The following is a 13983-nucleotide window of genomic DNA, read 5'->3' on the forward strand; positions in this document are numbered from 1 at the left end:
AAAGATGGGTGGATGAGTGGACAAAAGCAGATGAAATTTACACAAATTGTATAAATAGATAAAACTTTTGAGTATGAAAGTGAAGATTGGCTGTATCCTTCATAGATCTCTTCTGAGTTGTAAGAGTTACATCTTTTTTTGTTTGTTTTTTATTTTGTTTGGGGGCTGGAGTGACAGCACAGCAGTAGGGCGTTTGCCTTTCATGAGGCCAACCCATGTTCAATTCTTCCACCCCTCTCAGAGAGCCCGGCAAGCTACTGAGAGTATTGCACTCACACGGCAGAGCCTGGCAAGCTACCCGTGACGTATTGGATATGCCAAGAACAGTAACAATAAGTCTCACAATGAGAGGTGTTACTGGTGCCCTCTCGAACAAATTGATGAGCAATGGGATGACAGTGACAGTGACAGTTTTGTTTGGGGTCACACTTGGCAGTAGTGCTCAGAGTTTATCCCTGACTATGCTTAGGGATTACAGAGCACAGAGGGGCACCATATGTGGTGCCAGGCACCAAACCAGGGTCAATTGCATGCAAGGCAACCATTTAACTATCCTTAACCACCATACAATCCTTCTTAATAACTGTACTGTCATTCTGGTTCCTCAATTTTTTTTTTTTTTACTTTAGGCACTGTGATTTATAATACTGGATTTCATGCATGCATAGTTGCAACAACACATCATGCACCAGATTGTTCATTCTCCTCCATCATAAAAACTTGCTTTAAAAATAAAATCTGAACGTTATTTTACCTGATAACCCTTCTGTGTGCCTTATTCCCATCATTCATTTTTAAAAATAATAGTATTATAGGCTATCTTTACTAGATTTGCTTTTTACTCATTGGCATATATAATATTCTTTCTCTTTTTGAGTTACACCTGGGGATTCTCAGAGGTTACTCCTGGCTCTGCACTCAGTAATTACTCCTTGTAGTGCTTGGGACACTATATGGGATGCCAGGGATCGAATCCGGGTCAGCCACATGCAAGGCAATGCCCTTACCCGCTGAATTATTGCTCCGGCCCTAGAATATTATTCTAATATAAAGAGGATCTTTGATTATTGTGTAATTACTCAAAAAGACTTATTATTGAATTATTAAGTTTAGCATAAATGTAAGAAGACATTTTACTGTGCTATGCCCACTTTTTAATGTATTTTTAATATAAACCTAGCTTTATTTCTTATGCTCTTCATCAGGCCTATATGTTAAATTTTGAAATTATTTTAATTTTTTTCCTGATAGAAGACAGAGTGAACAAAGAAGTCCTGGAATCTTTTATCAAAAAAGATAATTCTCCATGTGTGAAGGGAAATTGGTTTGCTCTTTTTTGTTGTTGAATGAAATAAAAATTACTTACTCACAGACTCCACTAGTTGTGAAGTCTAATGATTTTCCTAGTTTAATTGTTGAACCCTCCTGTCACTGGAGAAATAAGTCACTTTTAATTTATTTTTTCCTTTTTTGATTTTTGGGCCACATCTAGCAGTGCTTGGGCTTACTCCTGGCTCGGTACTCAGAATACTCCTGGACTCTGGGGACCATATTGGGTACTAGAGATGGAGCCCAGGTCAGGGGCAGGCGATACAAATTATTTGCCCAATGTACTATTTTTATACCCCGAAGATGCCATTTTCTCTCTCCTTTTTCTTTACACTACCAAGTTCTCAAGAAGTTGGAACCAGGATTACAGGTTTTTTTCTTAGTTACTATATATTTCACATACTGGTTATATTGTACATTACAGCGATTCAATATTTGTGTGTTGCAAATGAATTATGTCAGTAAGTGTATTTTCTGTCCATCATTTTATCTTTTGTAAAAAAAAAAAAGCAGCTAAGATTCCTGAACAGCTAAGAGTTTCTGTGAGTGTGATACAAGCTTGTATTTTTACTGTTGTTATTTTTAACTCCATGATCTACTCCCATTGGCAGATTTCATTGAGAGCGCCTTCATCTAGTTATATGAATGACCAAAAAGCTAGTTAGCAATGTTTATTCTTGCAGCGACATTAATAGCTGGTTTGTGAGCTGGACAGGAAATGACCTAGGACTAAATACTTTGGTGAATCAATCATGTTCAGTCAAGTAGATGAGACATAGCAGAAACTTTTGGGAGCCTCTTTTAAATTATGTCTTATTTTGTCCTGTTCTAATAAACTTAACTACGGTGAATATGACAGAAGCATGGCATTGCTCTCTTGCATGATTCATTTTGTGTCCTTTTATACTTTAAAAATTTTTTTACCATATGCCAGTAAACAATTTACTTTTGAACAATGAATGGGTAAAGATGACTAATACACTACCCCTTCGAAATACCAAGGCAGTGTGGACAATAACTAAATGTTCAGAGGCCTGGAATTTTCTAGTGCTTTTTTTGCTCCCTGCATGCCAGTGATGGAATTTAAATTCAAAAGTGCACTGAGAATTAAAAGTACAATTTGTAAGTCATTAGGTGTAGGTCTTAGTACATTAAGTCTTATTTGAAAAATTATCTAACTAAATTTTTTTTTAGCTGGGTGCTACACCCAGCAGTGCGCAGGCCTTACTCCTGGATCTGCACTTAGGTCTCACTCTTGGCTTGTTCAGGGGACCACGTAGGGTGTCAGGAATGGGACCCAGGTTGGCCAAATGCAAGGCAAGTGCCCTTCTTGCTGTACTAATGCTCCAGCCCTAGAAGTGATTTTATTCTCTTAGTAATGACTCACAAGAGATAGCTGAAATCTTTTGAGTTTCTGAATCTAACCATAACAATTAGTACTGATGAATCAACCACCCAAATTATGTCTGAAGCAAGGTGTCTTTATATGTTGCTATAGGAGAAGAAGAAAACCTTTGAGTTTAAATTGCATAAAGGGTATGCAATTTAAATTGCATAAAGGGTATGAGTTTAAATTGCATAAAGGGTATGCATTGCTTTGCTAACTTTAAGATAAATATTACTGAAGTTTTCCCTCAGCCCACCCCCCTTTTTTTTTTGTTTTTTGTTTTTGTTTTGTTTTGGGCCACACCCGGCAATGCTCAGGTGGTATTTCTGGCTCTGCACTCAGAAATCACTCCTGACAGGCTCTGGGACCTTGTAAGATGCTGGGGATCAAACCCAGGTCAGCTATGTATGTGCAAGACAAGTGCCCTCCCACTGTACTACTCGCTGGCTCCTCTGTCAGCCTTTTTTACTAGCCCGAAACTGTCAATATCCTGTCACTATATGTTTGTTATCATTTTTTGGAACTTTATTAATAAAATTACCTCATTACAGTTCCCCCTTTTCAACAGAGGAGAGATAATGTAAATTTTTCTCATAGATTTCTTCTGGTATAACTTTGAGATAGAGCCATTCATATTGTTTCTCCTGAAGAGTTTGTCCCGTTTTATGAGTAGTAATCTCACAGATGAAAATACCACGTTTTTTGTTTTTTCTTTGTGGGTCACACCCGGCAGTGCACAGGGGTTACTCCTAGCTTTGCACTCAGGAATTACTCCTGGCAGTGCTCAGGGGACCATATGGGATGCTGGGAATCGAACCCAGGTCGGCCGCATGCAAGGCAAACGCCCTACCCACTGTGCTATTGCTCCAGCGCTGAAAATATCTCGTTTTGTTTGTCATTTGGGTTCTTTTAAATTTGGATATATTAATAAAGCTATAATTAATGGAGCAATAGCACAGCGGGTAGGGCGTTTGCACTGCATGCGGCCAATCCGGGTTCGATTCCTCTTTCCCTCTCAGCGAGCCCAGCAAGCTACTGAGAGTATCCCACCCCCATGGCAGAGCCTGGCAAGCTACCTGTGGCATATTCAATATGCCAAAAACAGTAACAAGTCTCACAATGGAGACGTTACTGGTGCCTGCTCGAGCAAATCAGTGAACAACGGGACAACAGTGCTACAGTGCAATAAAGCTATTAAAGGCTGCTTTTTATTTTTTTTAAGTAATGAATTGTATGAGTTGGATGTTTACCTTTTTAAGATACTGCAAAATTGTTTTTGATTTGGGGATATACCTGGTGGTGTTCAGGGCTTATTCTTGGTTCTCCACTCAGAAATCACTCCTGTCAGGCTTGGGGGATCTTATGGGATGCTGGGAATTGAACCCAGGTTGGCCACATGAAAGGCAATGCAAGCACCCTACCCGCTGTACTATCCTCCAGCCCCTAAATGTATTTTTTTTAGTTACCTAATTTTACCAGTTTGGTAAAATATTCTTACCAGTTTGGTATGAGTTCTACATCCTCAGCAAAACTAGCTATTAATAGTTATAGAGCACTCTGATAGGTGTATAATGCTGTTGCATGGTTCTAATTTATATTTCCCTGGCTGTTAATTATAAGCATCTTGTCTCAGTATACTTAGCTATCCTTAAGATCTTTGCTTACCATAATGCCAGGGAGGAGGACGGGGAGAGGGAGGGAAGGGGAGAGTGGAGAGGCAAAAGGAGGGAGAGAGAAAGTAAGGGAGGGCGGGAAAGTGCCTGCCATAGAGGCAGTATAGGGGTGTGTGGGGGGCGATGATGGGAGGAAAACTGGGGACATTGGTGCTGGAGAACGTACACTGGTGGAGGGATGGGTGTTGGAACAGTATATGACTGAAATCTAATCATGAATAATTTTGTAAGGATCTATCTGAATGATTCAGTAAAAATAGTTTTTTGAAAAAAGATCTTTGCTTAATTTTCTCTTTTTCTCTGTGATCCACTTAGGATTAATTTTTTCTATATTGTGTTAGTGCTTTAAAGCGATATCTATGACTCTCATTGTTCAGCACTTTGAAAAAGTTTCCTTTTCCTTTCAAATTGGCATTGCGCTTTTGTCCAGAATAATTGATGACCTACACGTGGGTTTATTTCTGGTCCCTCTTTTCTGTTACATTCATGTAGATGTCTTATCCTTTAGCCAGTAATTGCAGTCTTTCCCCATACTCCTGGAGTGGTAGGGGAGAGAGGGAAAGAGGAATTTAAAAAATCCAGTTATGAGGGCTGGAGCAGGTAGGGCATTTGCCTTGCATGTGACCGACCTGGGTTCCATCCCCACCATGCCATACAGTCCTCTGAGCACCGCCAGGAGTAATTCCTGAGTGCAAAGCCAGGAGTGACTCCTGTGCATCACTGGGGGACCCAAAAAACAAAAAAAAGAGAAAAAAGTCCAGTTACTCTTTTTTTTTTTTTTTTTGGTGGGGAGAGTCACACCTGGTGATACTCAGGATTTATCTCCTGCTCTGCATTGAGGAATTACTCTGGGCAGTGCTCAGGGGACCATATGGGATGCTAGGAATCACCTTACTCACTGTGCTATCATTCTGGCCCTATTCTCACCCTTTGACTGTTTCACAATCTCATTTTCTTGCAAATTTTATATTTAACTTTTCAAATTTGTATTAAAAAAGAATTTGAAATTTAACCAATTCCATTGAAACCTTAGCTTACCTGAAGGAAGACTTAAATTGTTAATAATTTTTGGAATTTATGGGCATGGTATATAATGCATATAATATATAAATATGATATATTCATTTGAATTATCCAGTTCCTTTTATTAGTTTCATTTAATCTTTGAATTAGACTTCACATAAAAATGAGTAGGGTAAACACAGAGATATGTGCTTATTTTATTCATAAGAGAAGAGTTTGAATTAACTGAAATTTTAAATAAGAAATTATATATAAATAAGAATTCTATTACTTTCTGTATCCTAGTAAACTATTATCTTTCTACTTGGAGATAACTACATTTATTAGATAGTTATGAATTCAGAATATTTTGGTAAATTAAAAAAAAAATTTATTGGGGCTGGAGCAATAGCACAGCGGGTAGGGCGTTTGCCTTGCACGCGGCCAACCCAGGTTCAATTCCCAGCATCCCATATGGTTCCCTGAGCACTGCCAGGGGTAATTCCTGAGTGCAAAGCCAGGAGTAGCCCCTGTGAATCTCCAGGTGTGACCCAACAACCAAAAAAAATAGTTTTATTGAGGTAGCATGGATTATAAGAATGTAAATGTTTTAGGGATACAGTATAAGCACACCATGCTCAATAGATTTTCATCACCATCCATTGGACCCTTTCAGCCACCCTTCACTTCCCTTAGGGAATATACAGTTCTCTGGTCAGAGTCCAACATTATTTTTATCAGACATTATCTGTTCCCTTGCTTTGTTACTTCATATGAGTGAGATCACCCAATATTTATTTTGCTTAGAAGGATACTCTGGTTCTATCCATATTATAGCAAAAGGCAAGATTTCATCTTCACTTATAATAAACTAGTATCCATTGTGTATGTATACTACATCTTTATTATCTGTCGTTGAGTACATGGGTCATTTCTTGGTAGTAGCAAATGGCAACTCAAGGTGTATGTATATTTTCAAATTAGTGTTTTTGTGTTGTCTGAATAGATATCTAGGAGGAGAATTACTGGATTGTTAGATTAGTTTCTCAGATGCCATTCTTAAGTCTTACAAGGTATTAATACTTGGCAAATCATATACAGATGGAAATTACAAATTTAGAAATGGATTAATAGACATAGAATGTTTACATTTTGTTTTGTTTTGTACTGGAATAATTCAATTTTTGTCTTAACAGACATCAGACACCCTGAAGAACTTTCTCTCTTAAAGAAACCCCGAGATCCAACAAAGAAAAAAAAGAAAAAACTAGATGATCAGTCTGAAGATGAAGCACTTGAGTTAGAGGGACCTCTTATAACACCGGGATCAGGTGAGTCAAGACTCTGAGAGAGCCAAAACTGAGTATGAAAACCATGGATGGGTGAACTTTAGAAAGTGTACTTCAGGAGACTGGACAAGTGAAAAGAAATATTATTAGCATCTTTCAGCTCAACTATGAAATTACTACCAGAGTCTGTCCTAGACAGATCATTGTATCAGGTGTTAATAATTCAGTTGTGTCAATAAAGAGAAAGATTGGTTCTATACTCACCGAAAGTCTGTAAGCAATAGTACCTTAGGAGGCTCAGTTATTTGCTTTGTTAGACAGTAGTATTTAGTTCTTTTTTGCTAAGTTCTGTGAAAAAACATTACTATTCAAGAAATTGTTACTTCCATCAGGTCACTTAAAACCTTTTAGCTTCACATATGCTGGTCCTGTACCTCTCTAATTGTTTTGCTTGCCTAACTGCTATGGTGATGACTTCCAAAACTGTAATAGTGGAGAAAAGTTTTATATGACAAAACGAAACTTGGACTACCATAAAAAGACAGCCTGCTGAATGGAAGGACATAATTGCACACAGTACATCAGATAAGCAATTAATGTCAAAGATACATAATGCACTCACAAAACATAGAAACAGAAAATCCAATAACACCATTAAAAAACGGGGAGAAGAGATGAACAGACATTTTCATAAAGAGGACATTAGGATGGCCAGTAGACAGAAGTGGTCATCATTAGGCAAACACAATGAGAAACCCACCTCTTATCAGCGAGAGAGGCCTATATCAAAAAGCCTGGAGAAACAATGTTAGCAGGGACGTGTTGGAAAAAAGGAAACTTTAGTCACTAGTGGTGAAAGGGAATGTTTGGTTTGGCCTCACTGGAAAACAGAATGGAGATTTCTCAAAAACTAGTAATAGAACATGTATACCTATATTCACAGCAGTGCTGAGTATAATAGTTCACATATGGAAACAACCCAAATGTCCGATGATAGATGAATAAAGATGGAATCTTGCAGTTTACTTGCTACTTGGATCGATGTGGAATAACTGTGTTAAACAAAATAAATCAGAGGAAGGACAAGTTCTGGATGATCCCATTCAGCTGTGGTATATAGAAAATAAAACAAGGGAATAGACAATATCATGATAAAAGAAAAACAAACACCAGCATTGCTCCTAAATTACAAAATTTTATAAGTACTGGGGCGGGGAGTAGAAGGTGGGGTGGGAGGGTGAGGGGATGAGGGGAAAACAAAACCCCATCAATGTTAACAGTATTGTAAACATGTGACCTAAATGATTTTTTAATAAATAATTCAGAATGACAGTTATAAAGCAATTTCTGTTTTGTTAAAATACAGCAGGACTCTCAGCTAATAGCTGACATGGGTTTTTAAATATTTATAGCAGGCAGCCTGTGACTAGTGTTTGTAGAACTCTTATTTCTCCTGCTTAAAACTGTTAGGTTATTTTTTTCCATGTTTAGCAAACTCATATTTTATTGATTACTAAATATGCTGCTCTATTCTACCCTACATTATTTTTCTGCTTCACATGTTTTTAACAGAAGCTTGTTGGACTGAGACTTTATCACTGAACTGAGACTTTAAAGGAATTTAAAATGCACACAGCCTCTGACCTAGCTGTTAGAATTGGGAAATAAGTGCAGAAATGTTTGTTAGAAGCAGTGTTTGCAATAGCAGTGGTGACATCAAAAACAAAACTCTGAATAAATGTTCACAAACTTGGTAAATAAGTTATAATACCTTGGAGGCAGTGTGATTAGCTGTAGCTGGACTCTTGATTTATGACTTGGCCTGCAACTTCATAGCTCCTGACATTATGCAAGTTATTTAATCTTTCTGTACCTCAGCTTGCTCCTCTAAAATGAAAGTAATAGGGTTCTGGGAGTAGTAACTGGGCTATTCCCTTAGTGTCTAACAAGATTATTAACAATGACATGTAGAGTATACAAGTATAAGTAATTGAGGTTTTTGTATGTGACTGTCTATTAAATCTTGTATGATTTAGGGGAATGTATTTTCTATTTTAGAAAAATTTTAGAGAAAATTGTCAAATTCTAACTTTACTTAATTCTGAGTATAATTCATACTAGGACTGAATTTTGAATTTTCAGATATAGTAAAAGGTACATTCACTAGATCCTTTAACAGTAAGAAGATTCTGCCTAAATGATAGTATTTTTCACACTTATTTATATGTAAATTCTCTAGCAGAAGTTGTCTTTGGCAAGCTGAGCTGAAATTATGTTCTTGGTCATTTTAAATAAATGGGGACATGCAAGTTACCCTTTCACATGTGTTCTGTAACTTAGATTCTAGCTTTTTTTGGGTGTCAGGAGGGATATTGGGGATATTTTTGGTGGGGAAATGTATACTGGTGGAGAGATAGGTGTTGGAACATTGTATGACTGAAACCTGATTGAAAGCTTTATAACTGTATCTCATGGTGATTCAATAATAAAAAAAAAACGTGACTAGGGGTCAGGAGATGGACAGCAGTATAGCACATGCCTTACATGTGGGAGACCTGGGTTCAGTAGACACTGCAAAAAGGAAAAACCATCACTGCATATCTTTGTGTTGTTCTTTAAAGATTCATAAAAAGTGAATTTATAGCTCCCTTTGCTGCTTACTTATGTTAAGAATGTTCAGATTTTACGAATTGCATTTGTGTAAACATTGAAAGAACATATTTTAGGAACATAAGCTAAAATTTCCTTTGGTTAGCAAGAGACTTTTTCAAAAACCTTTGTGTTCTCTTCCTAGCCTAGGTCATGACAGCTAAAAAATCTTGCATTAACCCCACTTTTCCATATGCAGTGGTTTCTGTTGCTGCAGAAGGTAAGTGTGGGAAGTTAGAGAATAAAGAAGATAGTTCTGCGCATATTCCTAAATTTGGTCAGAAAACAGCCATTCTCTTTCCATCACCCATTAACGGTATGATACACATTTAAGTTTCTTTTTTAAAATTATGACTTATGAACAAAAAGTGGTCAGAATGAGGACTTGGAGGAGAGACATTTTTCACTTAATATTCTGAACTCTATTCTATGCATACTAAGCAATCACAAGATAAACATGTCTCCATATATAGCTAGGAAAAAAAATCCGTATTTTCTTTTCCCTATTTTCTTTTCAATCTTTTGTTTCTGTCTTCTATTGTTGCTTTCCTTTACCTTCTGAATTCCTTTCTTTCCTTTCCTATAGGCACTGATGTTCTTTACATTGGCCCTCTGAAAGGTGAGACTTTCCACAACTAAAACCAGAAAGTGTTGGTCTGTCTGCTTCAGCTGGATCTCTAACTTACCTTCTAAATCTCTTGAACTGATTCCCCCACGCCCCCACAAATTTCCACCAAATTAATTATCTTTCTTTTGCATTATTATTATGTGTTCTAATATAATGCGAGTAATGTTCACATTTTTAAAATAGGTAAAATCATGTACTAAAGCTTTTCTTTCAGAATGAAGCTTGAGCTTCACAATTGCTTTGTGTCATTATCAGCTTTTATTGTTGAAAATTAATACAATGCTTCATACTGAGGACGTATTTTTCATTGTTATCTATTAGGAAGCATATATTCAAGCCCAGGACTTTATAGTAAAACAATGACCCCCACTTACGATGCTCATGATGGAAGCCCCTTGTCACCGACTTCTGCTTGGTTTGGTGACAGTGCTTTGTCAGAAGGTAATCCTGGTATACTTGCTCTCAGCCAGCCAATCACATCTCCAGAAATCTTGGCAAAAATGTTCAAGCCTCAAGCTCTTCTTGATAAAGCAAAAATCAATCAAGGGTATGTTTTAAATTCTATGGATCATTGAAGAATTTCTTTATTAAACTTCAACTAGAAGTAGAAGTATTTTACTCACTGTCTTGCTTTGTTCCACTGCTCTTGTTAATTTATCCAGGTGGCTTGATTCTTCAAGATCTCTTATGGAACAAGATGTGAAGGAAAATGAAGCCTTGCTGCTCCGATTCAAGTATTACAGCTTTTTTGATTTGAATCCAAAGGTACCGAGGGTTTAGAGCGCTCTCGCTTTTTCCATTTGCTTTTCTGTTTTATTTGAAATGTAAGGAGTCATTTATCCACAGCAAGTCTTGATTGCTATGAACCTCTAAAACTTTAGACAAAGGTATTTATATTTTAAGTTTATTGTTTTGTTTGGTCAGAAACATAACTAAGCCTTTTCTTTTTTGAAAAAATATACTTTGAATTTTCAGTAATTTTTTTTTTAGTGCATCACCATGGGGAGTAATTTTTTTAAAGTTATTAGTTTGATACTACACAATTAGCCAAGTTTTAGATTCTTTTTATTTTTTTTACACTATATTATGAATTACTTTTCAGGGCCAGAGAATAGTACAGGAGTAAGGGTGCATACCTTGCATTGGGTTGATCCTGGTTCAATCCCCAGCACCATATGGTGCCCCAGGCAGTACTGGATGCCTGTAAGCACCACTGACTGTGGTCATGGACATCCCTGAGCACTGCCAGGATGGCTCAGTAACTTGGAAAATCCCCCATTGTATGGGTCTTAAGCAGCACAGTACCCTCAGGCACTCGCATTGAGTTACTGTCTTGGTTAGTTTAGCATCACCTGGAGGTCCCCCAAGCTTCTAAGCATTGCTTTAGAGGCAGGGGGAAAAACAAAAACAAAAGTTTTCCATTCCTTAAAAAAATTTTCTTAAGACTGTTCCTTCCTGTTTAATAGCCAAACACTGTATCATGTTTTCACTATTGAATGATTAGTGCCATTTGTACTACTGAAGGACTTTGCTTCTATGGTAAGATTTAAGTTTGGGACCAAAGAGAAAGTAGCAGCACTAGATTGCAGGCCCTAACACCAGACCAACATATGTTCTATACTGCCAGGCCAAGTATTGCTGGGAGTTACCCCAAAGCTTCTAAGCATTGCTGGGGGCTTGTCCCTACACCAAGTTAAGTCTTCTGTAAAAATCTAGAGTATTTTCTCCAGAAAACCCAGTAACTTAAATACTTGGATCTTTTGTGCCCCTCTCACCTCTAGAAGTGTATCTCATCCTTTTCATACCTAAATTTTGGTCTAGACTTTTATTGGTTAACCTATGAAATAATTACTATCACTATCACTGTCATCCCGTTGATCGTTGATTTGCTCAAGCAGGCCCAGTAACGTCTCCATTCATCCTAGCCCTGAGATTTTAACAAACTCTCTTTACTCTTCCTTCCCAATGGTGCTGCATTAGAGGCTCTTTCAGGGTCAGGAGAATGAGACCCATCATTGTTAATGTATTTGGCATATGAATATGCCATGGGAGCTTGCCAGGCTCTCCTATGTGGGCAGGAAGCTCTCAGTAGCTTGCCAGGTTCTCTGAGAGGGAGAACTAGGCTATAAGATGTTTGGGAGCTTGATTTTATAGTCTCTGGATGTTGGCCATTGCTGGGATTACATAGTGCTGGAGGCAGTTTGTGGGTGGGATTGCCTAGCTACTGGAAAATGGGGGATCTGGGCGTAAGAGGCCCAGTCCTGATCCAGGTAGGCTTGGAGATCTCAGCCCCAGGTCCCACACACCTGGGTTCCTCTGCTGGTTCCTTCATGCATGAGGCTCGTCCAAGCACGCGTGCGCGCGCACACACACACACACACACACACACACACACACACACACACACACACACACACACCCATGCTTAATGGGAGAAGTGAAATTAAATTAATTTCAGTATTTATCATATTTTACAAATTAAAATTGAATAAGAGAAAACAATGAGAAAATGCACATACTGTTTATAAGGTAATAAAAAAATCTGTAGACAAGATATGGGGGAATGTTGAATTCTAAAGTCAGTAGTTCTAAATATTTGCAATGGACATAGTCACTGGGAGAGTCGGCTAAGAAAAATTACTGAAGAATTCTTTCAAAAAATACTCTCAGTATTGGGGCTGGAGTGATAGCACAGCGGGTAGGGCGTTTGCCTTGCACGCAACCGACCCAGGTTCAATTCCCAGCATCCCATATGGTCCCCTGAGCACCGCCGGGGTAATTCCTGAGTGCAGAGCCAGGAGTAACCCCTGTGCATCGCCAGGTGTGACACAAAAAGCAAAAAAAAAAAAAAATACTCTCAGTAGTTTGTAAAACAAAATAAAAGAGAAAGGTAATTAATAGAAATAATTATTAAAATAATATTTGACAGATTTTGACACAAGTGATAGGATTTTTGTTTACTTTTCCCTTCTTATAAAAACTTTTTTAGTTTAAAGTTGAAAAATCTGGTTTCAAATATCTCTTTAATATTTAATATTTACTGTCACTAGAGGCTGAAAACTAGGGAATATTTACTGTTTGGAGAAAATAGCACTAAGGATGAAGTTTAAAATCTATCACACAATTTATAGAGTGTAGTGCCAGCAATTATATTTAATTATTAACTGATGAATGAAATAACCAGTCAGATGTAATGACTAGCTCATAAGGGGATTCAAAAAACCATATATATATATGTATATATATATATATACACACATATATATTCAGTAAAAAACTGTCAAAATGAACTTAGAAGTAAATAAAAATACTGGCTTCCACCCTAGTGGGGATATTAAGTAAATTTAACTTTCATTAGGAAAATACATTTGTGAATATATGGCTAAGAATGGGGCTGGAGTGATAGCACAGTGGTAGGGTCTTTGCCTTGCACATGGCCGACCCAGGTTCGATTCCTCCATCCCTCTCAGAGAGCCCGGCAAGCTACCAAGAGTATTTCACCCTCATGCAGAGCCTGGCAAGCTACCCATGGAATATTCAGTATGCCAAAAACAGTAGCTACAAGTCTCAAAATGGAGACGTTACTGGTGCCCGCTCAAGCAAATCGATGAGCAATGGGATGACAGTGACAGATAGCTGAGAACCTATATGAATTATATTGGTATGAGCAATTTACCATTTACAGTTGTAGGTACCTCAGAGAGAATAAAAGATACAGTGATTTTCATGTAATCAGATAACCAGGAAAGATGGATTGCTGAAGAATGCCTACTTTCCCACTAAAGACATCTAGTAATTTTTTTCCACTTCACTTTCTTTCAAAGGCTGGGGAAAATGCCCATCTCATGTTAGTGGTGGTGAAAGTATTATTGACACTGATCTTGATCAGGAAATTATTTAAACTTCTTTATATGGAATTTTAGGGCACTTTTCCTCTTCTCTCCCCTTGAATAGAAATTAATCATTTTCTAAATATATACATGTACATATATGTGAATACATATACATAAATATGAATCTATACAC

The 13983-nt window shown here is 37.6% G+C and overlaps 1 protein-coding gene across 4 annotated transcripts in view; it reads left to right on the forward strand.

The window, feature by feature from the left end:
- The window catches only part of FERMT2 (FERM domain containing kindlin 2), an 89866-nt gene that overhangs the window by 53221 nt on the left and 22662 nt on the right, over positions 1 to 13983 (forward strand). For 2 of the 4 annotated variants that reach the window (XM_055130800.1, XM_055130801.1), the window contains exons 4-7: positions 6588 to 6722; positions 9916 to 9948; positions 10279 to 10504; positions 10620 to 10722. In XM_055130800.1, coding sequence (XP_054986775.1) covers positions 6588 to 6722; positions 9916 to 9948; positions 10279 to 10504; positions 10620 to 10722 — 497 coding nt within the window. The remainder of the gene's footprint in view (positions 1 to 6587; positions 6723 to 9915; positions 9949 to 10278; positions 10505 to 10619; positions 10723 to 13983) is intronic. The other 2 variants (XM_055130802.1, XM_055130804.1) reach the window with 1 other exon arrangement.

Source organism: Sorex araneus, chromosome 3, assembly GCF_027595985.1.
Source record: "Sorex araneus isolate mSorAra2 chromosome 3, mSorAra2.pri, whole genome shotgun sequence".
Classification (NCBI taxonomy): Eukaryota; Metazoa; Chordata; class Mammalia; order Eulipotyphla; family Soricidae; genus Sorex; species Sorex araneus.